At 40.2% G+C, this 27,013-nt stretch overlaps 1 protein-coding gene across 13 annotated transcripts in view; it reads right to left on the bottom strand.

Moving 5' to 3' along the window:
- PPP2R2B (protein phosphatase 2 regulatory subunit Bbeta) overlaps positions 1-27,013 on the bottom strand; it is a 509,802-nt gene that overhangs the window by 240,151 nt on the left and 242,638 nt on the right. For 4 of the 13 annotated variants that reach the window (XM_058732615.1, XM_058732616.1, XM_058732618.1 and 1 more), the window contains one exon: positions 8,750-8,834. The exons of the other annotated variants lie outside the window; for them this stretch is intronic. In XM_058732615.1, the coding sequence (XP_058588598.1) occupies positions 8,750-8,786 (37 nt within the window). In that variant the 5' untranslated portion in view covers positions 8,787-8,834. Of the gene's footprint in view, positions 1-8,749; positions 8,835-27,013 lie in introns of those variants that run through there. 13 annotated transcript variants of the gene reach the window in all.

Below are 27,013 nucleotides of genomic sequence, written 5' to 3'. Positions count from 1 at the left end.
ACGGTCAGGTATATCGTAGCAGGTCTCTCTACTGTAATTTGTCCGATGTTTCTCTCATAAATAAAGATCCCAGAGGTACAGCACCATTTTCATTACATTACATCACAGCGATCTACTATCAACATGACTTAATGAGTACTCATATGGACCTTCACCATCTAGCTGAAATAGTGTCGGTCAGGTTTCTTTTCTGTAAGTTTATTCTTCCAGACCTCTCTTCCAATCTGTACTCTTTTGATAGCAGTCTCTACATGCCCACTCTTGGGGAAGAGTAGACAGATACACCCATTTGCTATGTTCCTTGAGGCTGGGTCATGTATATAATTTATTTGGAGCTCTGCATGGGAGATTTTCCTCTCTGCTTGATTAATTTATTCAATTATTTACTAACATCAGTACGTATTCATGGATATTTATTTTGTACTTTGGTTTATAATCCAATACTTCTTTTCTTTTTTCTTTCTTTTTTTTTTGCTAAAATTATTCCACTAGAGACATTGGAAACTTTTTCACTTGGGCTCCTGTGTCCCTTTGACATATTCCCATCAGTGTATTTTTTTTTCAAGCACTTCCTTACATTTTGGCACTAAAAAAGGCTCTAGCCTCATCTTGTAGATTTCTTTCCTTAGTCCCAGAATCACACATATCTGGAAGGATTCCTGGTTCCTTTCATTGGACAATGGTTTTAGAAATCAAGATGTGGGTGCTAGTTGTAACTGTTGCTACTGGGGTGTCATTTTTTAGGCTTTCTCAAATGACAAAGAAATAAGTATATGTACATAAGCTCATGCATACACACATTTATAAATGTTTCTTTATATAATCAGGTATTTCTCTATAAAGTTCAAGATGAGTTCTGATGTCTCCAACTCCAATTCGTCACCACATGGACCATCTAACCTCCTATTCTTGATCCAGCAATCAGAAATGATTGTAAGCTTTTTAAAGACAGCAGTAGTGCCTTAATTCATTGTGATATCCCAAGTGTAATGCTTGGCACATAGAGTGCACACATGGACTTGCGATCCCAATAATTTCAATTCTGGAAGGGAATACAGATAAATTTGCAAACGCTACCCAATAGAGATTTCAAAGACTAAAATCACAACGATTTATTAGGGCAACAGTGTAAGAGGGTGCATAACAAAGGTCTGATTTAAGTGTGTTTATTCAACTCTGTGAAGGGAAAATGACAGCAATGCATCTAAGCTACGCAAAAAGGATTCAGGCTTCCTTGAAAGGGATTCAAGTGGCATAAAATGGTTTGTTTCCCCACAGCAATTTACATTTATTAAAATAGCTAATAGGCATAATCATTGTCAAAACAGAGCTTCCACCCTGTATAATGTCTTAATATATTCTCGAAGTTCCTGACAAACATGCACAAAGCCACGGCAGATTAGACTCTAAGTGGAGGATCACTCTAATAGCACAGCAGAAAAACCAATCTCACACTTCTGGGAAGGAAAATAAGACCTGAGAACAGCCTTTGAAGGTGAAGGGTAAAGTACAAAGGCGAAGGTGCTACAGTAGTGCATCAGCTAGAAGGGGAATGGGCTCTAATGTGACACTCTGCATTAATGATGCTAATTTATGTCTGGGTAAGTGTGTGTGCATGACACAGAGGAAAAGTGAAGAGGTCTCTATTATACCACGGAGAAGCTCATCTCAAATCTCTTGGAAGGGTACGTGCTTTACCCGGGAACTGCCTCACATGGGCATATATTATGTAGATTCTGTGTCAGTTTCATATGAACAAATCACTCGTCTCCTTAAATCTATTCTGGAGCATTTCCAATCTGTTCTTTATACTGCAGCCACAATGATCTTTTTGAAACACAAATGTGGTTGTTGCTCCTCATAGTCCTACATTTAAACATTTTACTGCTTTTCTTTATTCATAGGATAAAAAATAATAATAATAAAGTCCTCTTACTCCTTCAAGGCTCTCTGCAAGATACGTCTTTTATTTTTTTTTTTTTATTATTTTTTTTTTCAACATTTTTATTTATTTTTGGGACAGAGAGAGACAGAGCATGAACGGGGGAGGGGCAGAGAGAGAGGGAGACACAGAATCGGAAACAGGCTCCAGGCTCCGAGCCATCAGCCCAGAGCCCGACGCGGGGCTCGAACTCACGGACCGTGAGATCGTGACCTGGCTGAAGTCGGACGCTTAACCGACTGCGCCACCCAGGCGCCCCAAGATACGTCTTTTAATGCCAGTCCTGTGGGAACTCAAGCCACATGGGGCATCATTCACTTGCCTGGACACACACTCTCTCTGTGCTACTGCTATAGGGCCCTTGTCCATGTAGTTCTCTGTACCAGCGTCATCCCTCCACAGCCAACTGCTACTGTGGCATTAGGATTTAATTCTATCACCCCTTCACCAGGGAAGCTTTCCCTGTCTGGGTCCAAAAGCCTTTTACACACTCTCCCAGTACCACAAACTCTTCCTTTACAGTGCCTGTCACAGCTACAACTGTCTAATCATCTTTATTATTCTTGATTAATGTATTTCCCCAGAGGGGCTCTTACTCCATATCCCTGGCACCTAACCCCATGCCTGGCACATACTAAGGGCCCAATAAAGTATGCACTGAATCAACAAATGAAAAGTGACCAGTGCATTCACCCATGCTACTGCTAAGGCTTTCCTGAACATTAAGGCTCCTCTTTAGACTCTGAAGAATATGTCATTTCACAGCAGAAATTTGGTGGGTCACCCGTGTGATGAGTATAGGAAATACACTCTGCTAGGCTTTAGTAGCTTCTACAAAAACAGGAGGTCCTTTTTATCATATGAGTTATTAATGCAATGAAATGAATGTTTATTAATACATTACATGCATTGTATGGAAGTGGACATTAACGGGATGTGAAAAAACAACCCTGCCCAGAAAAGGTCAGCTATGGTGCTTATTATATACTAATACTAATACTTAAGATTATTCTTATCAAGTAATTTTGATTTATTTCACAATATTCCAAATGCTACCATTGGTTTTCAGACTCTAATCATTGTGTCTGTTTTTCACTCAACAAATATTTACTGAGCATATTTATTACATGCCAGTCACTGTGTTAGACCCCACTGAGCAAGAGACCCAAGGTGCTTGCCCCAAATGGAAGCAGACAGCCAACACAGATTGATAGTCATTTCAGATTAGTGTGATGCTGATAAGGAAGAAGTCATGTTATATGTGAGTGACATAATTTCCACTGTTTCAGCATGATCTTAAGCAATCCAAATGTCTCATTGGGGTAACCTACATCATTACTGCTCTGTGATATCAAGTAGATCACAGAGTTTTCACCTGACGAGTGATTAGAGGATTCTACGTTTTAATGTCACGGTCTCCCATAAGGATTTAAATGTATTCACTCCCTCTATTTAAATAAATGACTAGGGAAAACACAAGGTGTATCTTTTCTGAGGAGTTGCTATACTCCCCCAAAATCTCTACTGCCAGTTTTGATGTATCCCAAAAGATCAGAGTGTCTTATCCTCTAAGATGTATATCTCAACAGAGCATCTATTTCATGGCAAGAGATTTTTCATTTGGTTTTAGTGAAAAGTAATTCAAGAAGTAGTTAGTGGCACAGAAATCTTAAAGACATGGATGGAGAGATAGTAAAGTTGACACAGCCTGAATCAAGACTCTCTTCATAAGGATTATAAGCCTTGAGACCTAGGACAGTGTTGGCAGCATAACTGGTCCTCAATAACTATGGGTTAAATATTGCTGGATGAAGGATGGCACTTTGACAAAATTAGTTAGTTGAAGCATGGGACCATAGTGGAGAGGAAAGATAAAAGCTAATATTGAAGTGGTTGGCTTATCAAGAGGAAAAGCCACAGAGAAAGGATCCCAAGAACAGTATCCCTTTCGTTTCCTTTTGACCAAGGCCTTGGACTCCTAAGTGGTTGGTCAGGAAGCTGGGAGAATCTCAGAACAGACAAATGGCAGCTCTGAGGAGCCACCGCTCAGGACTAATGCTGTAGCCTATTGTCTTCAATGGAGAAGAACAATCAGCAGATTGATAAATTCTTCTGTTTACACTCCTGAACAAATAAACTAATTGCATCTTTGTTTTTAACCTAACAAATCATAGCTTCATTACAGGTCATTAGTGACCATTAATACACAGAACTGTTTGCATTTCACTGGTATATCTGAATTACAGTCTTGCCTCGCACACCAGCTCAATCAAGCTTCCAAAGGGAAACCCCGTTATCAGGCCTCAAGTGGGACTAAAAACAAACTAACAATTAGCCTCTGCAATTGAACTGTGATGCAAAAGAATTCATTATTTTGGTTCACTGTTGAACTAGCCATTGCTTTTGTAGTGCAGACAGGCTCTTTGGGCCCAAAGAGTAAGCAACCACCTCTCTGAACATTTTCAATTATTCTCAATGACAGCTAATGTTGTACTGGCCAGCAACACAACCCTGTTTGTGTGGTACCAGTACAGGCAGTTCTAAATTCATAGCACAGTGGCTGATTAGAGTGCAGGTAAGAGCAAGGAACACATTGGGGATTGTCAGAAATATCAAGGGACAGGAACAAAATCTATATGGCAAAAAAAGGGGAGGCAGGGTAGAGAATACACACACACACACACACACACACACATATATATACATATATATATATTCTTTTTATCATATGAGTTATTAATGCAATGAAATGAAGGTTTATTAATACATTACTTGCATTGTATGGAAGTGGACATATATATATGCATATAGTACATCCACTCACACATCAACTAGGTGGTCCAGAATTTTAAAAAGTCCACTTGAGGCTTTGGATTATCCATACGAAAAGCCAAGACACTTGAACTGGATCATTGCCAAGCCTCCACTTCATCTTGTGTTAAGCAGTCACAGAAGGGCATGAAGTGATTAACAGAGACGAATGATCTCAGAAACATCTGAGGACTTTCTAACATACCAATTGCTATTTGGGAGCAAATCTATGGTCCATGTTATCTACTGTTTTGTTGCTTCAAAAAATGTCCCCCAGGGAAGACCATGTTTGGCTATGAATGTGCAAAGGCCATAGAATGAGAGGAGTTGCTAACAAGGCAAGCAATGGCAGCCATACGCTGCCGAAACCATTTTTATTTTTTATTCTAGGCTCACTACCGAGCACATGATTCATGCTTCAGCTCAACATGTACAAGGACACTCTAGCATCTTATGCAGTTTAAAAAGCTCTTTCAAATGAGTTATCCAAACCACAATGAGATACCACCTCACACCATTCAGAATGGCTGAAATTAACAACTCAGGCAACCACAGATGTTGCCAAGGATGCGGAGAAGGAGGAATCCTTTTACACTTGCTGGTGGAAATGCAAACTGGTGCAGCCACTCCGGAAAACAGTATGCAGGTTCCTCAAAAAATTAAAAATAGAACTACCCTATGACCCAGCAATCGCACTACTAGGTATTTATCCAAGAGATACAGGTATGCTGTTTCAGAGGGGCACATGCACCCCATTGTTTATAGCAGCACTATCAACAATAGCCAAAGTATGGAAAGAGTCCAAATGTCCATCAACAGATAAATGGATAAAGAAGATGTGGTATATATATACAATGCAGTATTAATCGGTGATCAAAAAGAATGAAATCATGACATTTGCAACAACATGGATGTAGCTAGAGTATATTACGCTAAGCGAAATTAGAGAAAGACAAATATCATATGTCAAGATGGACTTTTCCCTGAAGTCACCCAACTGCTAAGTAACTCAGGTAGGATGAACCCGTTATCTTCTGGTCACACCACTGTCCCTACATGGGGACACTTTTCATTCTTCCTCATATCATCTGACTCCCTCTCCTCAGCCTCCAGGCCTCAGAAGACCATATCTTTCTTCATGAGCTCTCCACTGAGTCCTCTTACATCATCTCACAGTCCCTTGTATGTCCCCATCACAGGACGTCTCATACTGCATTGTATTTACTTGTTGTCCTGTGTCCCTACTGGTCTGTAAGTTCCTGAAGGGAAGAGTCCAGGTGTGTGTACTACCCCTCTGTATCCCAATGCAGAGTTCAGCCCTGGGCACCTAAGTGCTCAATAAATACTTAATCAATGAAAGGTTATATGGCAGCCTCCTTTCAAACCACTCTGCTGCTATATACAACAGTATTGTTTCCCAGTGGAGTACCGTTTGTGAAGTCAGATAGTCGTAGATGGCTTTATGCCCTTACACTGCTGTTAAATAACCTTAGCCTCATGATGAAAGCTCAAGGAAACCTTAACTAAATTTTAATGGATTCCATTTCTGAAGAAAGTAGCTGAACTTGTGAAAAAAAAAAAAACAACCTTGAAGTGATGCTTACATTATGTTAACACAAGCACATTCATTCATTTTATACCTCACACTCAATCACAGAGCTATGAACAAGGCTTAGCCACAATCCCTCAGCATTTGGAAAGGGCACTGCCTTTGTACTTCGAAAGGATTTTTCAGAAACAGTCGGACTTGATGAGGTGCGGTGAAAAGCAGTCTCTCTCCCAACAAGCTCTTTAAATTTTTTTTTAATGTTTATTTATTTTTGAAGGAAAGAGAGACAGAGTATGAGGTGTTGGGGGTGGGAGCAGAGAGACAGGGAAACACAGAATCTGAAGCAGGCTCCAGGCTCTGAGCTGTCAGCACAGAGACCGACACGGGGCTCGAACCCACAAACCGCAAGATCATGACCTGGGCCGAAGCCGGACACCAAACCGACTGAGCCACCCAGGCACCCCCCAACAAGCTCTTTAAATTCTGACTATGAACTGTCTCCTTCCCACTTGCTGCTCTTGTGCTTTTGGAAATTTTAAGCTGATACGACACAGGTCAGAAAAACATGACCAAACCACAAATATTTCAATCCCTCCCCTCCCTTCCCTCTTGGAGGAGGCAAGGAGGGCATCAAGGTTGACAGCTCCAGGGAAACCCATTTGAAGTCCGTCTAGTCTTATTTCATTAAAGCAGCAACTGAGGCCAAATCCAATGAAACTCAGACCGCAGGTCAAAACCATATCAGAACATACTGAAAAGGTTACCTGGTTGCTATGTATGTAACCAGGAATGTAAGAAAGGCACATTGAAATTACAACAGATATAAACTGTTTATTAAAATAGGTCAGACAGAAAAGTGGAGAATCTTTCTCTAGCAAGCAAAGAGTTCAACCCCACCTCCGATCACAAACACCCCAAGGTATTATATGAAAACAAAGCCTCTTCTCTTATATAAAAAAGCACATTAAGAACCTGTCCAGAGTCTATATAGGGTAACACGAAAGCCGCATGATTCCCTTGGGACACCAAAGCCTGACCCTTATCTATAAGCCGACGGAGAATATACATAAACGTATATACATATATAAATACACACACACATCTGCTCCTTATTTTTTTTTCTCCCTTTAAGTCTTTTTTTTTACGTTTATTTATTGTTGAGAGACAGAGAGTGCAAGCAGCGGAGGGACAGAGGGAGAGGGAGACACAGAATCCAAAGCAGGCTCCAGGCTCTGAGCTGTCAGCACAGAGCCCTATGTGGAGCTCAAACCCACAAATCGCAAGGTCATGGTCTGAGCCAAAGTCGAACACTCAACCAAGTGAGCCACACAGGCGCCCCTCCCTTTAAGTCTTTGACCACATTTTTCATTTCATTTTCCTAGAGTAAATGTTTATCTGGAAACTCTTCTTTCCCCATACCATTTCTTAAAGGTCTTACTCTTCAATCTGACTCACAGTTGTTATCTATCTCTGTTACAAACTCCACCTCAAGAGAGAATTCTGATTATTCTTTTTTTTCAGTAACAGTTAGAGTTCTTATGTAAGATGTTATTGCCCAGGGCCCTGAAACACAGTCAAATGAGGAGGCTGTAAAGCTCAACAGTCTCACCACATAGTTTCAAGAAATGAATAAAACAAAGCTAGCAGAAAAGCTTTCCTGCTACTTCATCCCCATCATGTGGGATGACTCTTACTTATACTAATAGGACCTTCAAGCATTTAATACAGGTAAGAAGTTACTGTTTTTCCAAAATTGTCATGTCTAGATTTCCCTTCTAATTCAAAATTATCATTTAGGGGGCGCGTGGGTGGCTCAGGCAGTTAAGCATCTGACTTCAGCTCAGGTCATGATCTTCTGGTGGGTTCAAGCCCTGTGTCGGGCTCTGTGCTGATAGCTCAGAGCCTGGAGCCTGCTTCGGATTCTGGGTCTCCCTTTCTTTCTCTGTCCCTCCCCTGCTAATTCTCTGCCTCTCTCTCAAAAATAAATAAACATTAAAATTTTTTTTAAAAAATTATCATTTAGTAAGGCCATTCATTCTTCATTATACACAAACTAAGAAGCTCTTGTCTCTTTCTTCAACTACTGAGCCAACCATTTTTCTCTGTTAGAGCAGTTAATGTATCTGTCTGGTTCTCTAGCTTGCTCTACATACACTGTTAGCATCTTATACAGCAGGGTCCATTCATACAGAGCCACACCTCTTTTCTGGTAATTTTATAACCAGTCTTTACTTGTTATTGCTCTGTACGAACAACACATTTCACCAAAACATGTTCTTAGTTCTTAAAACAGTAAGTCCAACAGTGCTTACTATCTATACTTTCTTTTTAATATGTGAAGGAACGGATTTGAGCCCCCAGAACCACTTTTAAGCAAATGGAACTGTTCGACACTTCCATGTTGCTATTTTATTAAGAACAGTAGGTATAAATAGTAATACTAATACCTTTATTTCCATAGGTGCTTTCATCTGGATAGTTCATGCTTCATTATTGTGCCACTATTCTCTGTCTTGGGTTCTCCCTTGGCTCCTGTGACAAACAGGGGGTTCAGATCCAGACTCCAGGAGGTAGTGATGCTTCAATTTTTGGTTATATACAGGTGCATTACACACTCCCCAAGCCCCCACTATAGCCTCTTTGAGGTTACTCCTCGTACGTCAAAATTAAGGCTAATATGGAAACATAGCCACACTATAAAAACTCTCTATGCTTCAGCCTTCTCACCTGGAAGTGGGCTGTCATTGGGTTTTGCAGACCCGGGGTTCTCAAAGAGTTGCTTTCTTTCGACCAGCAGCAGTGGCTCTAGCTGGGCCACCACTAGAAAGCAAATTTTTTGGCTCTTTCCCAGTATTATTTATTTAGAAACTCTGGGAGGAGCCTAGCAATATGCAATTAACAGACACTTCAGGTGATTCTAATAAACATTCAAGTTGAAAACAGAAGGCAGAAAGCATATAAGGAGTTTTGAGGAGACTGGGGCGGTGTTAGGGGAGTAGCCTTCATGTACTTCAAGAGGGATCATGTACACTAGGATACAAAGCTTCACAGTGTAGGGCTACAAGCAATGGGTTAAAAAAAAAAAGACTGCTCTGGTACACATAACTTTTAAGCAACTGGACATATTCACCAACAGGAACAGGTTGGTGTCACTGGTTAGAAGAGCCTCCCTTCTCTCCAAGAGAATCTATGAATAAGACAATACAAGAAGAAGTTCTAAAATAAAGCTACAAGATTTTTAAAAAAAACAACAAAATTAAGCCTTAAAAAGAAGCTTCAGAATACTACTAATATAGAAAGAGAGATTTATAATTAACTTATTATCATTAATTTTTTAATATCTCAATGCTATTACTTTTAAAAACCATCCTATTGATGGTACATAGAGTAGATAATGGGTTTTCATTTCCCAGTGTTTTATTTCATGTTCAGAAAAGAGCAGCAGTTTGGCTTAGACTCTCACAGGGTTCCATATATTATTATATGAGATTATATTTATTATTTAAAAGAGATAAATCACCACCACCCAGATCTGGTACTGGATCAAAAATTAAGGTTAGAGTGTTATTTCCTCCACTGTTTTGTAATGAAAACAACCACCTTGTGACAGTAATGATTCTGTTTTAGGATATAGATGAATGAACTAATATTAATGTAAATATAACCTAACATTATTTAGCAGTTACTGCACACTATGCACCTGGAATTATCCTGAGTACATCACATACACTGTCATATTTAATACTCACACCAACCTTGGGAAATTAAGCATTTTTATCTGTATTTTATAGAGGAGGCAACTGTGCTTAGGAAGGATAAACCACGTGCCCAAGCTCACAGCTGGCAAGTGATGGAGCCAGAATACAAACCTAGTGGTTTCCAGAGTCAGTGTTCTCCACTGGTTAAGTATAATTTTTAGTATAAGCCTAAACTCTAGGGATTTGGAAAGAGAAAGAATGTATGGTACAGTGCAAATAATACTTATGACCAGTTAGGGCTTCTAGAAATACTCAAGAGAGCCAAACAACCACTTACTCAATGTTTAATCTATGCCAGGTACTGAACTAACCGCTGTACCATTTCACCAATCCTTATAACAACCATAGAAGGTAGTTACTAGTACTGTCCCAATTTTCCATATGGGCAATTATGGTTCAAGGACTTAAGTAATAAGCCCATCTTAATAAAGAATTCATTGCTCACATATTTAAATGGAAATGAAGCAAAAGAAGTACACATAAGCATGTAAAAAATCACTCTGTAAATGGAGCTTCACTACCCTTATGTTTCCAGGGATAAGAATGGTGTTAGTGATAATTCATCCATTCTTTCTTATCTATTTTCTCACTTGCTCTAAATGGCAGATATTCAAGAGTTATATATTTGGGTGTAGTATGCAGTATTGAAACAAAATTAAGCCTACTGCCTTCTCCACATCTTTAGACACACAAACTCCAGCTCTCTGGGGCTTCCAAGGAAGAGAGTGGCCTCAACACCCTTCCATTTGGAATAGTAACAATGAATGACCTTAGAAATGAGACATACCCAGGGTGCCTGAGTGGCTCAGTTTGTTAAGGGTCCAACTCTTGATTTCAGCTCAGATCATGATCTCACAGTTCATGGGTTCTCCCCCCGCATTGGGCTCTGCACTGATAGTGTGGAGCCTGCATGGGATTTTCTGTCTCCTTCTCTCTCTGCCTTTCCCCCACTCATTCTCTCAAAATAAAAAAAAAAAGCTTTTTAAAAAAAGGAAATGAGACAAACCCCACACCCAATGACATACCAAGTTGCTCCCCCAAAGAACCTTTTGTGCTAAGGATGTAGGTGGCCAACATCTTGCACAGAGAATCAGCAACAATGAACACTTTTTCCCAAGAATGCAAAATTTCATCCAGTTGGGAGTTCAGTGGAAGTTGATTTAGTGTTGTAACATCATGGGAAAAGCTCTGTTTCAGGGATCAGAGTCTCTGCACTTCCATTTTGTCTCCACCACACACCAGGTATGTGATCATGGGCAAGATAATTCCACTAAATTTCAGTTTTTGTACTGAGGAAATGAGAAATAAACTCATTCTCCAATTTTTCTGTGCAGAGTGAACAAGAGCTGTGAAAATCCTTTTGTAGAAATACAAAGCCCCTTCACAGGTGTAAGATGGCATTACTATTTTATGCAACTCTTTCCTTGGCTAAAATTTGGCCACTAACCTATCAACCTGGCTAACCCAAGTTAGCTTACAGACTAAATTAAAAGACAAGAGGAAGAAGGACTGTTTAAACATGATAGTCATCAGCTGTACCAAGGACATCTGTGGAACTGTTTGCTCAGTTGTTGTGATGGTTAAGAGGGATTCGTTTCCATTGGCCTTACTTCCCTATAAGCTTGGCAAATCTCCACATCAGTGAAGGTCAGCATGAAATAGCCTGAGAAACCTTCCCGTGCAAGCAAAAAGGATCACCACCAAACCATTATGTCACTACATACAGGACAGAGACACTCTCAGCAGCTCAAAGGGTGGCTCAATGTATCTTGCCAAAGATGCCTTTGGGTTCCTATTCCAATTTCAAGGTGCTGACTTAATCTCTTTTGCATGTCTACATGAGAGAGTAGAATTGGGCCTCTATGTATATTAGTTGAAACAGCAGTGAAAGGGGATAGTGTGAAGGACATTTTTAAGCAAGGAGAAAAAAAGGAGATTCCATCTGGAGTTACACGTGGAGACATGAATCAAAGATAGTATGCAACACTATAGACTATTTTTATACTCTTAGTGGGAGGATTCAACCTAGAGATGCAAGAGCAAAGAGGTGAAAAGGAAACAATTCCTTTGGTGCTTTTATGTTTATCGTGGACCCTGGTTTCCCCTCAAGGTATCAGAAAGATTAAAATGGCTTTGTGATGTGACACCATCATGCTCCGTTTCCTTTTACAGTTCTTTTCTTAAAATATTTTGTAGGTCAACACAAATGGGTAAAGCCAAAGCAAAGATTAGGAAAGTATATTTTCCTTGGATCCATACTTGGGAAGGCATGTTCCTCCTTTCAAGTCACTAGTTGTGGGGCTGTGAAGCTGATTGATTGCCTAAACTCCGGCTCTAGAGCAATTTACTTTCAGGACACCAAAAACAGAGGTTATGGAGGTTGCTTAGACCATATCAATGGTTGGGAAGGAAACCGAGGCTTCTCAGACATAAAACATACCATACTTTCCAAAGCAAGCATCATTTCATGGGTGGATGTTGGGATTTTCAGGCTTACATTTCTCTGACAAAACATACCTATAATCCATCACTAGCAGCCACACTGCAATATACTACACTTGACCAACTGCCGCCATATGCAGACCTCTCCAGTAGGGTCTGGTCATCAGAAATCCACTGATTAAGCATTTAAAGACTGCCTTTGGAAAAACATGCCAGGAATTCCTTCAGGATAATTAAAACCAATTTCTGTGTCAATAAACACAGATTGCAAGATCTTTCATGTGCAGAGGGGCTGGCTCTGACCTGCAGGCTCTAGGACATTTTTTCTAAGATGGCTTTTCCATAATTGCAGCAGATTTTCACAGACTCATCCAGAGCCTTTCCTAGCCCCCTTATGAAACGATTGGCTGAGGTCAGAGAGATCATCTTACCTTTACTATTTCAACCTAGACACAGGACCACAAGACCACAATGGCTCTGAACCTAAGGACCAATTCCATTGCCAAAGCCCTTTCACACAAACCTATAGGTAAGAGAACTTGAATGGAATTCTTATTACAGAATTTGACTGTTACTAGTCTTCACTTATCACTACTCTTCCAGGGTTCACAGTGATTTTCAACTGAAGAATTATTAATTTGACTTCAAAGTAAAAGGAAGAACTCAGGTGGGTATTTATTACACTGATACCCACAGTCTTGTTCTTTGCACCCAATAGATACTCTATGAATTGTTTTTCACCATAATGACAGCTTTATTGTTTCTATTGTGTAAACAATGTTTATACATATTGAAACTGTCATACATTAGAAAATATAAATATTAAGAATTAAGATTTCATCAGCCTGAGATAATCTACTAGCCATTCTTTCCGTGGAATTCTTTATGTACACACACAGAAGTTTATGGAAAAGAAATCATATTATACATGCTCCTCTTATCATGGATGTGGCTACCTTCAATTTTGTAATAGTCCTATTTATGTATTTATGTATTTATTTTTTCTCTCCTCCCCTTATAACCCAATGTTAATAAACTTTTATATATTTTTTCATAGTTATATCATCATATACCAACTTGGATAGCATGAATGAGGTTTCATTTGCTCAATCAATACCTGAAGGGTTAAAGAGTAAAATAAAAAAACAAACACATAAACAAACAAATGAGTGAAAGAATAGGCTATGCTCTTAATTAGCTGGTATAATTTCCAAGTGGCTGCAATATAGCACATCTTTAAATTCCAGTTGGGGGTAGGAGAATCTAGCTTGAACATGTCTGGATAGAGCTGTAAGTTTAAGCTCCTGAGTAAAGAATATGTACCTGGCTGCTGTCCTAACTACAGAGACATTACCAATCTATTCTCCTACTCAAATCAAGTTCAAAACCACTTACTAAGCGCCTGTGTGCAAAGCACTGCACTGTTCTCTATAGAATAAACTAAGAAAGTAAAGGTGTGAGGAATGTCTTCCAGGAGTTTCTTTCTAGCTGGAGAGAAAATGTGCAGGCCCCCTTCTTTCTGGCGGGCTACCTGAACTTGGATTTTGGTGTCCACATTCATGAAATGGGGATAATACCTACATATCACAGAACTGTTGTTATGATTAAAAAACTCAAGGAATTGAGAAAGAAATTCATAGGAAAATGAAGATTCAAAGCAGGCCATGTAGGTTCCAGTAAAAGGGAAATGGTGCATACAGAAGCAGGGAGCAGGGATGGCCTGGGGGCACTGAGGATGCAGCACAAGCCCGTATGGTTGGTTTGGACATCAGTTAGGAGGCAAGCTGGGAGATGAGGGGACAGGCAGGAAACAGTAAGGTTTACAGCACAGGAGAAAATGGTCAATGGCCCAATCTTCTTAAAGGGCCAAGCACAAGTAGGAAAATAGTGTTTTGCCTTTTCAGCACGTACCAATGTCTAGATCAAGGCCATCCAAATGAGTGATTCAAAAGCAACCTGCTTGTCAAATAACTGGAAAAAGAAAAAACCTAGCCCACATAATGGGCTTAAATCCAAGTTTCTAAGACTTATAGGAAAAATTCTGATCAGAAAATTTCCATCTCAAATTGTGCTGAGGAAGCTTAGGGACTGAGTAAGCATGCTGGCAGCAGAAGCACAGTATGATAATCAGACTGCTTTTGGGTTTTTTTTTCACCACAGTGCACAGAGTTCTTTAGGTCCTGGGGAGACCTCAGCAAGTCTTTGATCTCTGACCCTGAAAGGGGTCACAGAACCTATAGGGAAATACACCTCATTCACACATGGCACTGCACCAAAAATCTCCCCCCTACATCCTATCAAGTGACCAGAGAGCTCTGATTTTCAAAGCATAGTATGTTAGTTTCATCCAGCTAATCCTACAGAACTAGGATGGGATTAGATATTGGTCACTGTAAGAGATGTCAGCCGGAAGCACTGAACTGTCCCAGTCTTTTCTGTTGGCTCAGGGTTTCAGGGCAGCTCTTCTCCATTTCTCTCCCACCCCCGTCCTATTTCTTTTTTTTTTTTTAATTACTGCCAGTGATGAATTCCTGGAAGCATCCTCACATGGATCTGTGTTGCCCTAATCAATACTCACTCTCTTACCCCATCCCACCTGCCCTAGCTTCCCAGGCAGAAGAGAAAGGAGAGGAGAGGTAAACTTTAATATTACAATCCCAAATTATTATTGAAACTTCATGTTTCTAGAAGATGCTTGAATACTTAGTCCTCTGAGGAAGCAACTGGATACCCTATTGACTATCACAAATCTTTATCCATTTAACTGACCATCCATCCACCCACCCAGCCATATATCCTTTAAACTTTGTAAAAATTTTAAATTAAAAAAAAACGTTCCAAAGAACTTAATATTCTCAGTTCGCTACCTCAAGATACTTCACAGGGAGAAAAATGCCCAAATTCCAAACAAAATGGATTGAGACCTCAAATCAACTCCTACCTATAATCTCCAGTGACTGCTGAAATGCAGACAGCCCATATATTTTGACAAGGGACTAAAATCACTCACTAAAAATCAAATCCCACTGGTAGTTTCTAAGATTTATACTTTTCAATTCCATCAAATCATGCACCGAACTTTTGGAGGAAAACTAGAGATGTCTGCAAGTCTTAAGCCAATGATAAAGTTTAGTTTCTTCATATTTATCTGAGTTCAAGTTGCACTCAACCACACACGGTATTAACAGGGTAAAAAGGTAGCACAGCTTTCAGAAATGACAAATTTGAACCCCAGGAGAGGCCAGCTCATTAAACAACCATGCTAGTTGTCATAGTAGGTCACTCTTTCTTTGAAGTCACCTACTTATCAGTTTGAGGAAAATTAACATTTCTGGGTCACCAGGTTCCATATACTTATCTACAACTGATGCCCTGGAACCATGAATGTCATTTTAGTTAATATAGGTGGGCAACTAAATCCCAGGGAACGAGCTACTCACCCATGTATTTAATGGTAGTGGCTGAGAATTGAGATTGCCTCCCTTCTCAGAATGGGTAAAAGTACTTGGGCTTTGGGGAAGGACAAGGGCAAAGGAGAAAATTAAAGTTCAATGGTTCTATCTTTATCAATTTTTTTCTAATCTTCACCTGCACAAATTCCCTCTGGAAAACTGTGACAATGTGAGGCAGAGGCAAAATATAGACCAAAACATGGTGCGAGGGGCCACAGCAACTGCAAAGGTCTTCCCTGGTCAAGTTTTGTAGAAAGCATTTTATTAATACTATCTAGAAACCTAATTGTTCCTATCAAGAAACTTATTTATGTGTACCATTTAACCCAGCAATCTGGACTCTAGAAACTTGTCCTAAGAAAATAACTAGGGATGATTTCGATTCATGCAATTATTTATCACACAATTATTACAGCAAAATATTGGAAATAATCTACACTTCAAGCATTAGGTGAATGGCAGAATTCTGTTTCAACTATACGATGTTATGCAAGAATGCTCACAGTATTATTTGGAACCAAAACAAAACAACAGATAGGATACCATTTTACATATAATTCCAGTATTAATCCAACCCTTTCTCTTTTCTCTGACACACACACACACACACACACACACACACACACACACACACACAGCCTGGAAGAGAATACAATGAAAATATTTGTAATGATTATGTTTGGGGCTAGAGGTAAATTCGGTTTTCTTTATTATACTTTTCTTTATAGTTCATGTTTTCATCAGTGAGCATATATTTTGTTCCCACAGCCTTTTTACTTTTTCTACATAGTATTTAATAAGATTTATATTCATATTCTTATATTTGTGTTTATTTCATGGATATCTCCCCAACAGAATGTAAGTTCTATGAGGGTAGGGTCTTTGTTTTTTTATTGTTTTCCTATTTTTAGCATGGTACCAAGTATATAATATTTTTATTTTTTAATGTTTATTTTTGAAAGAGGGACAGAGCATGAGTGGGGGAAGGGCAGATAGAGGGAGACACAGAATCTGAAGTAGGCTCCAGGCTCTGAGCTGTCAGGACAGAGCCAGAAGTGGGGATTGAACTCAAGAACCGCGAGGTCATGACCTGAGCTTAAGTCAGATGCTTAACTGATCAGCCACCCAGGTGCACCAATAATAAATATTTTTTTTAAATGACTACGGCATGAACTCTGTGGGACACCACTAAAAGAGGTGTGGTTATGTGCAGGGTTCCTAATGGGCTATTATTAAACAGTCTGTTATGTGTCTAGCTTCTAGCTCATGTCCTCAAACAACATGCCATTTTCCTCAGTACTTTTGCCTAATGTCATGCAACACCTCCTTCTCCATGAGGACAGCCTTTGCCATTCCTCATCACCTGTCAGAATCCCACCAAGTCCCCACTTTGACCATAAGCCATTCCTATTCAGGAAAGCTTCTGTCTAGCACTTACTGCCACCAATGACTTGGAAGACCAACGTTTTTTTAATTTCTCATGGGTTCCAAATTTTGTCTTTAGAATGGGTGGTCAGCAAACTACCAGGCATGGGCTACCACCTGAATTTGTAAATCAAGTTTTGCTACAATAAAGCCATGTCCATAAGCAGCAATGGCAGAGCTGAGTAGCTGGGACATAGACTGTATGGTTGGCAAAACCTAAAATGTTTGTTAACTGGCTCTTTATAGGAAAGTTTATCAACTTCTGTTCTAGAATATCTATATACTTGTGCAAAGTGGAGATGATACCAAATTACTATCCTATTAGATGTTTATTCTAACCTAAAGCATATGTCTGAGAGTTTTGTAAAAAAAAGGTTATTGTAATATCTCTGTATTTGTTCTTAAGAACGTACATTTTTGTGTCAGACACACCACCATTTTAAATCCTGAGTTTGCCAACTGACCCTGGGGAGATCACACAAATATTCTAAGCCCCAGTTTCACTGTCAGTGGAATAGGAGCCTATCCCTGTATTTCCTTAGTAATCATCTAAGAAGTGATATTTGCCAGGCTCTGCACTGGGAAATGGGGATTGGGAAATGGTGAAAAGGACCTAAAGTCTCACTCAATTAAGCTTTAATTGTACATACTTCTGAGGTTTTCTCTGAGGATTAAATGATCCAGACACACACACATATGCACGTATCTGTATCATATATATATATATATATATATATATATATATATACACACACACACACACACATCAATATAGTGCACAATATATACATACATGCATAATATGTAGTACATCATGTAGAACATACATAGCATACTTAACTCAATTCTTGGTATACCGGAAGCACTCAGTCCATGGTGGCTCTTCCTCCTCACCATAATTAAAACAGAGGCCCTTTTAACAGACTGGATGAAAAAGGCCTTCAGCTGACTCTCTAAAACGGGCCTCTATACTCTATACTCACATGCACTACACACACAGCTAACTTAGCAGGCTAATCTCTGGGACACAGGCACACTCCTGCTTCCTCTGGCTGAGATACATGTTTACTCCAAGCCAGTTCTGTTTGTTCCCATATCTCTTGATGTCAGTTACAGTTGTTATTTAATCAAATATCATGGAAGGTGATGGAAGGAACGGTGTGGAAAGGAAGAAAAGGATTGTTTCATATGAAAACTAAGTCGGATGCTTTCAAAAAGTGACAGAATTGTCAAATTAAATATGGTAGAGAGAAGAGATGGGGGGCAATCATAAAAATCTAGAAGGATCTGTGCTAAGATTGCTTCTCAGGTGTATACCGTCATTCAGCCTCAAGGAAACCAAACTCAGACAGGGTCTTTGCAATTTTGGGTGTGGTTTAAGAAAAATATAAGTCTCAGTCAGCAGACTCATATTCAAAGATGAAGTCTTGATTCTTCAATAGACTCTTTATCAAAATTAGGCAATGCAATTTAAAATAGCATTAAAAAATTTTTTTTTCTGCCTTAGTTCTTCCAATTGATCATCAACCATTGGTCCCAAGTACATGGAGTAAGAGAGGGATTCTTTTGTATTTAATTCTCGCATATAAATAATAGCATGCTAGCAAGGGGCATGTTGCTTCAACCACTGCCATATTTTGTAAGTAAAAGAAATCATCAGAGACAGAGTGACCCGTCCAAGGCCACAGAATCAGTACTGCTGGAGGTGATTCCAGAACCACGTGCGGTCTGATTCTACCCCCTCAGCCACCTGGTGTAACTGAGAGGCAAACGCAGCACAGACGCCGAAGCTTTGAGAAGGACAGAGTATCCCCTGCCAAATAGATGGAACGAAGCTTGACAACAAGAACTTTTATTTCACCATATTCACCAGCACAACCAGCCATAGCAGCTGGTGATAAATACAGAAAGTCAACTTTGTCTGACATGATGACTTTCCTTTCCTATGACAGTCAAAGAGATTGGAGCCTTCCTGATTTCTGAAAGAACAGGTTCACATGGGATTCCTAACCCCCTCCGTGGGGTGTACAACAGCAGGGGAGCCATTTTATTGTGCCTGTCAGATCACGTCACCGAGAGCCCAGCCTCACCAATTGGCACTCGCTCTTCTCTGTCAGTGCAGCAAGATGAGCAGTGCCCTGCTCACCAGATGGTTATTTGTTCCACCAGCCACCTTTGCTGCATCCCTGATTCACTCCAGCCCAGGACAGTCTCCGGCATTCACGCTGCAAGGCAGCTCCTGCCAACAACGTTGCCAAATGGCTCCTCTCAAAGTCATGGGCTGCCCAGACAGACTGGCTCTTCCATCTGCAGCAGCTTTTGGCAAAGACATGCTTCCCTTTCTGGCTCCACCTCTTGGCTGCACCAGAGACTTCTTGCCAGAAGGATGATCTGACCCATCAGTTCCTACAGCCAAGCCTGGAGTTTCAGGGCCATTTAAAGCCTAAGCCTGTGTCCCCCACACTGTTGAGCACAATGTCTCAACAGACTCAAGAGATCTAAATGACACCGTGGGTCAATACAAAGTGCATCACAGAAACTTAGAGCCACAAAAATCTATGGGGAGCATGCCACCCCTCCCCCATTTTCAGCCTCACTTCAGGAGATTAGGAAATGGAAGCCTACAGAGTATAAGTAACTAATTATGACAGCAGGACAGGGAATAACACCCAGGTCTTCTGATGTGCATTCTACATCACTGAATACGATGCTTCTAATGTTCCCTCTGTTTATTTTCAAAATCTTGATAATAATTGGACCCTGTGTATTCGTACTGATTCAAAACAGTATTTTTTTAGAAGAATGAATGATCTTTTCCCTGTGTCAACATCATGACTTCTGTTTTAACCAGATGTGTCCAGGGGTGCCTGGGTGGCTCACTTGGTTGAGTGTCTGACTCTTGATTTTGGCTCAGGTCAAGATCTCGTAGTCGTGATATCAACCCCTGCCTTGGGCTCCACACTGAGCATGGAGCTGTTTGGGATTCTCTCTCTCCCCCTCTCTCCTTGGCTCACACTCTCTCAAAAGAAATCAATAACCATTAAAAAATTATAAACAGGTGTATCCATACACCACAATGATGGACCCAGAAGTGACTTCTGTTCTGCCACTTACTAGAGGGTGACCTTGGACAAGTAATAATCTCATTCTGCTTCAACTTTTTACTTAAAGGGGTGTAAGGACAGTATCAACCTATAGACTTGTGAGTACTAAACAAGAAAAACACTATAAAACTTCAAGTTTGTTCCTGGCACATAGTAAGCCATCCACAACTGCCACCAATCAACCTTATTCTTTATTAACACTCAAATTCAAAATCGTTATAGAATATACAGTGCTGTGCACATGTTAGTAGATAGGACAGCTATTCCCATTTTCTACATTAGAAAATTCAAGCTCACAAGGTTACATGGCTTATCCAAGGTTTACTAGAGAAGAAGTGAAGGGCCAGAGATTCCTTCTTTGCTTATTCTTTGCTGAGGAATAGGAACCAACATTTTGGCTTTCAAGATGGTAAAGTCATTATATGCTAACTAATTTGGATATACATTTAAAAAAATAAAATTTTAAAAAAAGATGGTAAAGTCAGGAAGATTCAAAGAGAACCTTTGAACACAAACAGTATATAGACAGATCGAGAGTCACCACAGCATAGTATGTAATATAAAGAGTAAAAATAACTTTCCATCCTTCCACAAGGGAACTACTAAATCAACTATGATACAGTCATACCACAGGGCACTATGTAGCCATTAAAAAGAACAAGTCCAGTGTAGCTGTCCTGACATGGAAAGATCTTTCAGATACATCTCTGAGTGGGAGAATAAACAAAGTGTAAACAGAACAAGCAGTATGCATTCAGTTATGCAAACAAACAACCCCTCTCCCAGTGTACATGTGCATATGTATATTTAAATGTATGAAAATACATACAAAGGGGGCCATTCTTGACTATTCACAGTGCTAACTCTGGGCAGGGAAGTGGAACGAGTGTGGGGATAGAGGGTGATTCATGCTGTGCTTTGTCTACTGCCTTTTTAAAAAAATATATCTGTTTTAAGTTTAAACTTTTTTAATGTTTATTTATTTTTGAGAGTGAGAGCGAGAGCAAGAGAGAGAGAGAGAGAGCGAGCACATGAGCAGGGGAGGGGTGGAGAGAGAGAGGGAGACACAGAATCCAAAGCAGGCTCCAGGCTCTGAGCTGTCGGCACAAAGCCTGACACTGGGCTTGAACTCACAGACCGCCAGATTGTGACCTGAGCCGAAACCAAGAGTCAGACACTTAACCAACTGAGACACCCCGGAACCCCTTAAAGATTTAAAAAAAATTTTTTTAGGTAATCTCTACACTCAACATGGGGCTCAAACCTACAGCTCCCCAAGATCAAGAGTCACATGTTCTACTCACTAAGCCAGCCAGGTGTCCCTGCTTTGTCTACTTCTGTAATGCTGGAATCCTTTCAAATAAGAAGGCACGTATGTATTATTTGCCTGATTAATATAAAGACACAGAAGAGAATGTCAATGACAAGAACACCAGTGTTGTGAACCAACCGACCTCCTAACGTGGGTGTCTCTGGCCCCAGCTTGACTTCCGCAAACTTAAAGGAGCAATGTTACTCTCCTCAAATTTCTTATATAGCTCTCCTCTTCAGTACAACGCCTCCTGTTAATATTTTGTACTTAAGGATCCAAGTTTTGTCTTTCAGACCCCCTACGAGGGCTCAGCATCTTGCTGCCGATATAGTCTCCACGAGAACTGTTTAAAGCTTGTCCACCCTCCACATCTTTATGTGTCTGCTGAGGGTCCCAGAGATGAGCCCCTACATTAAGTGGAGGAGGTGGCCTGCCATTCTGTGATGACTTCAGGCCCATTACTGAATGGATTCACAGCAGTGCAATCAGAAATGCATATGCAGGAGGCGGCTGCCAGTCCCCCAGCATCAAGCTTAGCACAGGTAAGGTATTCTTTGGCACATGCCTTCTAGAAGACTCTCCTTTCTGGGCTTAAAATCCTGCCCTCTGAGGTTCCTCCGGACCCTTAGATACCATGCATTGTTCTGCCCCTTGCCCACAGAAGCCCCTTCATTTCTCTACATTTGCTGTAAGCAATCAGGTCTCTTTCTTCTGAAGCAAAGAACTGAGAGTCTGACTCCCCCTCTGCACACCTATCCCTTTCTGTTACCATGACCCCTTCTCCAACATGAATACGGATTAGTTTTCTGTGGATTTCACACATGGAGATCCTACCATCACCATTCCCCACTCTTTCCACAGTGAACTTGCAACAGAAGAATTCAAGGGCTCCTGGATTATTCCAGACAAAATTCCTAGAGATCTCATAAAAACAATTTGCTTCCGATGCAATAGTTATGTCAGATTTGGTCTTTTCTATTTTTTTTTTAATTTTTTGAATGTTTTACTTTTATTTTTGAGTGAGAGAAAGAGAAAGAGACAGAGAGAAACAGAGTGCAAGTGGGAGAAGGAGACATAGAATCCAAAGCAAGCTCCAGGCTCTGAGCTGTCAGTACAGAGTCTGATGCAGGGCTCAAACCCATGAACCACAAGATCATGACCTGAGCTGAGTAGGATGCTCAACCAACTGAGCCATCCAAGCACTCCAGATCTGGTCTGTTCTGATTTCCAGCCCAATTCTAGAGTTCTACTGGAAAGGCAAAAGAAGGCAAATTGGTGGTAAAGATAACAAGTTTGGTGAAAGCAATCTGACTAATGGAGGATGAGGCAAATAGCATAGGTGAGCCTGTCTGGCCAAAAACAAGGCCTCAGACACCTCCACATTTATACGCAAAGGACAACTGCCATCAACAGCTGCCTCTATCCATTCCTTTTGCTGCCTTAGCCAACTATAGGAATTGCCACCAGTTCTGGAGAATGGGTGTCCAGAAGGCCCAGTGGAGCTATCCCAGCACAACCTGGGAACTGCATTATTAACATCCTACACTAGGAGTGAGGGACATGGAGAAGGGTATTAAAACCCAGCTAATTCTCACAATTTGCGCAGTTCCATAAATATTTTCCTTCTTTCCTTACAGAGTAGAATACAACTAGAAGAGATGATCAGCTAAGGACTCTGACACAAGGTAGAGGAGTTCAACTTCCTCCCTGTGGGATAATGGAGAAGACCCAGACATGTGCACTGCCCTTCTAGAAAAAGATGAGACAAGTCAATCTAGCAGCACTGAACATGTACCATGGGGATATATGCCAAAGAGAGAGTATAACCTTCATTTCCCTTCCTAAAATCCTGACCACAGGCAGTAGGGGTGGGCCAAGAGTACATGCCTCAAGTCCAGGAAATCATGGCGGCCAATCTGGTTCTACCACTTACAAGTATGTGACCTTACTTACACAAGTTTCTGGGGTTCTCCAAAGCTCAAAATCCCTTATTCTGAAAAATGAGGCTAATGCAACCCTTCTCTTATGGCTGTTCAAAGAGATTAAATGAGTCAACACATGAGAAAACACCTAGGAAAATGCCTGGAATGGACAGCACGTGAGAAACCTCAGTTCTCTCCCCTCAGCTAAGTGCTGAAATTAGACTCTTAGTTTCTTCGTAAATGCAAATGCCAGAGTCTAGGAATGTCAGTCTACAGCTGTGCTCTTTTCATTGAGCCTTACCAATATTTTGACAGGACTGGCCTAATATTATTCACCCCAGGTGCATTGGCATGTTTCTGACCAGCCCTCATAAAGGGCTTGAGATTGCCCCTGGGGACCTGGATGCTAATAATGAATACTTGCTAGTGATTTTCAATGCACTCTGGTTATTATATTTGGTAGCAGAACATTTCCCATCCCCAGAAAGGTCATTTACAATAGTATAAGGCAGCTTCTTTCCACGTTCCATTTCAGATTTTTCCGAGAATGGCAGAGAACTCAAACATTCATCCATATGCATTGGAAATACTGTTCTGATCTGGCATTTGCATACAAATATCAAAGCAACTTAAGGAACTACAAGGCAGCTTTCCATCATGGGACACCACCTCCTTTTAATTTTTAGTGCCTTCATATCAAAAGCCATTTTCATGTACCTTCCTTGTTTTATTCACCTTCGCTTCCCTCTTGATCATGTGTGAAATGGCGGTGGGGTGGAGGAAGCAGGGACTATTAGTTTCTCACCTTTAGCCTGAGGTTCCTCCAAAGCTATGACATACCAGAGATCACACAGGTCTCATTCAAGTTTGGAGACCCTCTAAACTAAACTCACCCTAGACTGGACTCTTCTCATGCCACCACATTGTTGAGAAATGACCATAGAGTGTTATTTGAATAATTTCAGTGTGTGGTTAATGGTGTTTACACCAAGGCATTCCCTTGTGAGGCCCTTTTTGTTACAATTTATACCAAGACAAGATAATCATCCTTGTTGGCTCAAATTCTGCCCTGGTGTGCTCTTCTCCTAGGCATCACATCTATTCACATGGTTTTAAATACTTTCAATATGCTGTAGACATCCCAATTATACATGGTCCCCATCTTTCTTCTGAGCTTTAGACCCAGATATCCAATGGCTTGAGAATATCACTCTGAGGCTAAATGTCTCACACCAATTACCAAAGTCTTTTTTCCAGTGTCAGTAAAAAGGCCCATTATGTGTCCATTGTCATGGCAAAGTCCTAAAGTTGTCCTTGACACTCATCCCCATTTATTTCTCTATCTCCACCGAATCACACCAAGTAAGTCGTATCCATTCTTCTTCTACAGTGTATCAAAGTCATCTAATTCTCTCCATCTCTACTGCTGCCACTATCCTAGAGTACAGCTGTGGCGTCCCAATTATTTCTTTCACTCCTATTCATTTCCTACCCAGCCCTCTGACCCCACCCTGCATAGCAGCTAGAGGGAGCTTTGAAAAAAACAAACCTGATCATATTTCCCCCTTGATCAAAATCCTTTAATGGCTTTCGATCCATCTTTGGATAAAGTCCAAACTCCTTATGGTCAAGGCTCAATGTGATCTGGTCTCTGAATACCTCTCCAGTCTCTCTTTTGTAACATTTTATTATGAAAATTTTCAAACTGACATCAAACTCGGAAAAAAAATTTACAGTGGCTATCCATTGACAGACCACCTCAATTTTACCATTAACATTTCATACTTGCTATATCATATATCTATCCATTCATCCATCCCTCTATCCTAGCATGGATCTTTCCTGGTTTTGGTGCATTCAAAGTAAACTGCAGGCTTTGGTCTCGTTTTCATTGCTGCTTCCTCTTGTTCCCTATATTCTAGCCACAGGCAGCCTTCTAGTCTTTCAATCCGTCAGACTATTTCATATCTCTGGGCTTGGTACCTATTATCTCTTCTAACTCCAGTCTTTAGCTCTTGTTAATGCCTGACTTATTCTTTAGTTCTCAACTTAAAACTTCCTCTGAGGAGCCTCCCCTAGTCCCCCAAACTAAATTAGATCCACCTTCTTGCGTTATATATGATCTCAAAGCATGTTATGCTTTTTCTGTCACTTATCACAATTGGTAACTATGTATTTATTTGCAAAAATATTTAATGTCTGCCTCCTGCACCAGACTAATATCATGTCTGTATTGGACCATGCTGGATCACCTGTGCAGACAGTCAGCTATGTTTGTGGAAGAAATTACAGGCAGAATTAATGAATAATTATATAATAATACATAATAATAAAAAATACATGAAATAAGTAAATTTGTTCTTCTTTTACAATGTGTCAACAATATAGGTTTTGAAAGGCCTCTTAGAGAAGATGGAACTTACTAGCTGCCAGAATACAACCAGCAAGTACATTAAAACAAATTACTCAACGGCAAGATCCATGGGGGACACTTGAATTGAGAAGAGACTGGTGGGTTTTTGTGACTTCTCTACCATTTCCACTAGCCATTACCCTCAGGATCATCCCAAATCAACACACAATCCAAGGAAAAAGTGTGTTTGCTATGCAAATATAGCTATAACATATTGAGAACATTACGGAGGTCTAGCTTTGCTTGAGGTAATGGTATTTAGTGCTTTCCCTTTATTAAATTTTTTTCCTATGGCATAGGTTCTATTGTTATTCCCATTTTATAGCTAAGGAAACTGAGAACAGAATAATTTTAAAACGTGTTCTCTGACTTCCTCTTCTCACCAGATTGCCATTTCTGTAAACTCACCTATAAAAAAATATTTATTCTATCTGTGTCCCCGTGTCAGAGTACGAAAATTAATGTAGATAACTCTCAAAATGCCCTAATGAAGAAAGGGTTTTAGTCAGTTCTAACAAGTCTGAAAAGAAAGAAAGAAATCCACATATAGATCAGAGAGATTTGAGAGATGAAGCCTTGGTTAAGAAACCCAGAGTTCCATATCTGAAACAAAACAAAACAAAACAAAACAAAACAAAACAGTAAAAACACTGTGTTGACTTTATTTTTGTAGTCATTCCAACCCCACTTTTCCTCACATATAATCCCATATACACACATTCAAACGATCCTTGCCAAGAATTTTACACCAGATGGGAACACAATTTACATACAACGATAAAACCATTGTGGTCTTCTCATAACAGGAGCTAATGGGTGAAGGAAAGAAAATGAGGCAGTGCAGAATTTCCTCATGGAGGCGCATGTGCCTAAAAAAGGTCTT

Source organism: Neofelis nebulosa, chromosome 1, assembly GCF_028018385.1.
Source record: "Neofelis nebulosa isolate mNeoNeb1 chromosome 1, mNeoNeb1.pri, whole genome shotgun sequence".
Taxonomy (NCBI): Eukaryota; Metazoa; Chordata; class Mammalia; order Carnivora; family Felidae; genus Neofelis; species Neofelis nebulosa.
This window is presented reverse-complemented; position numbering and strand designations above follow the sequence as displayed.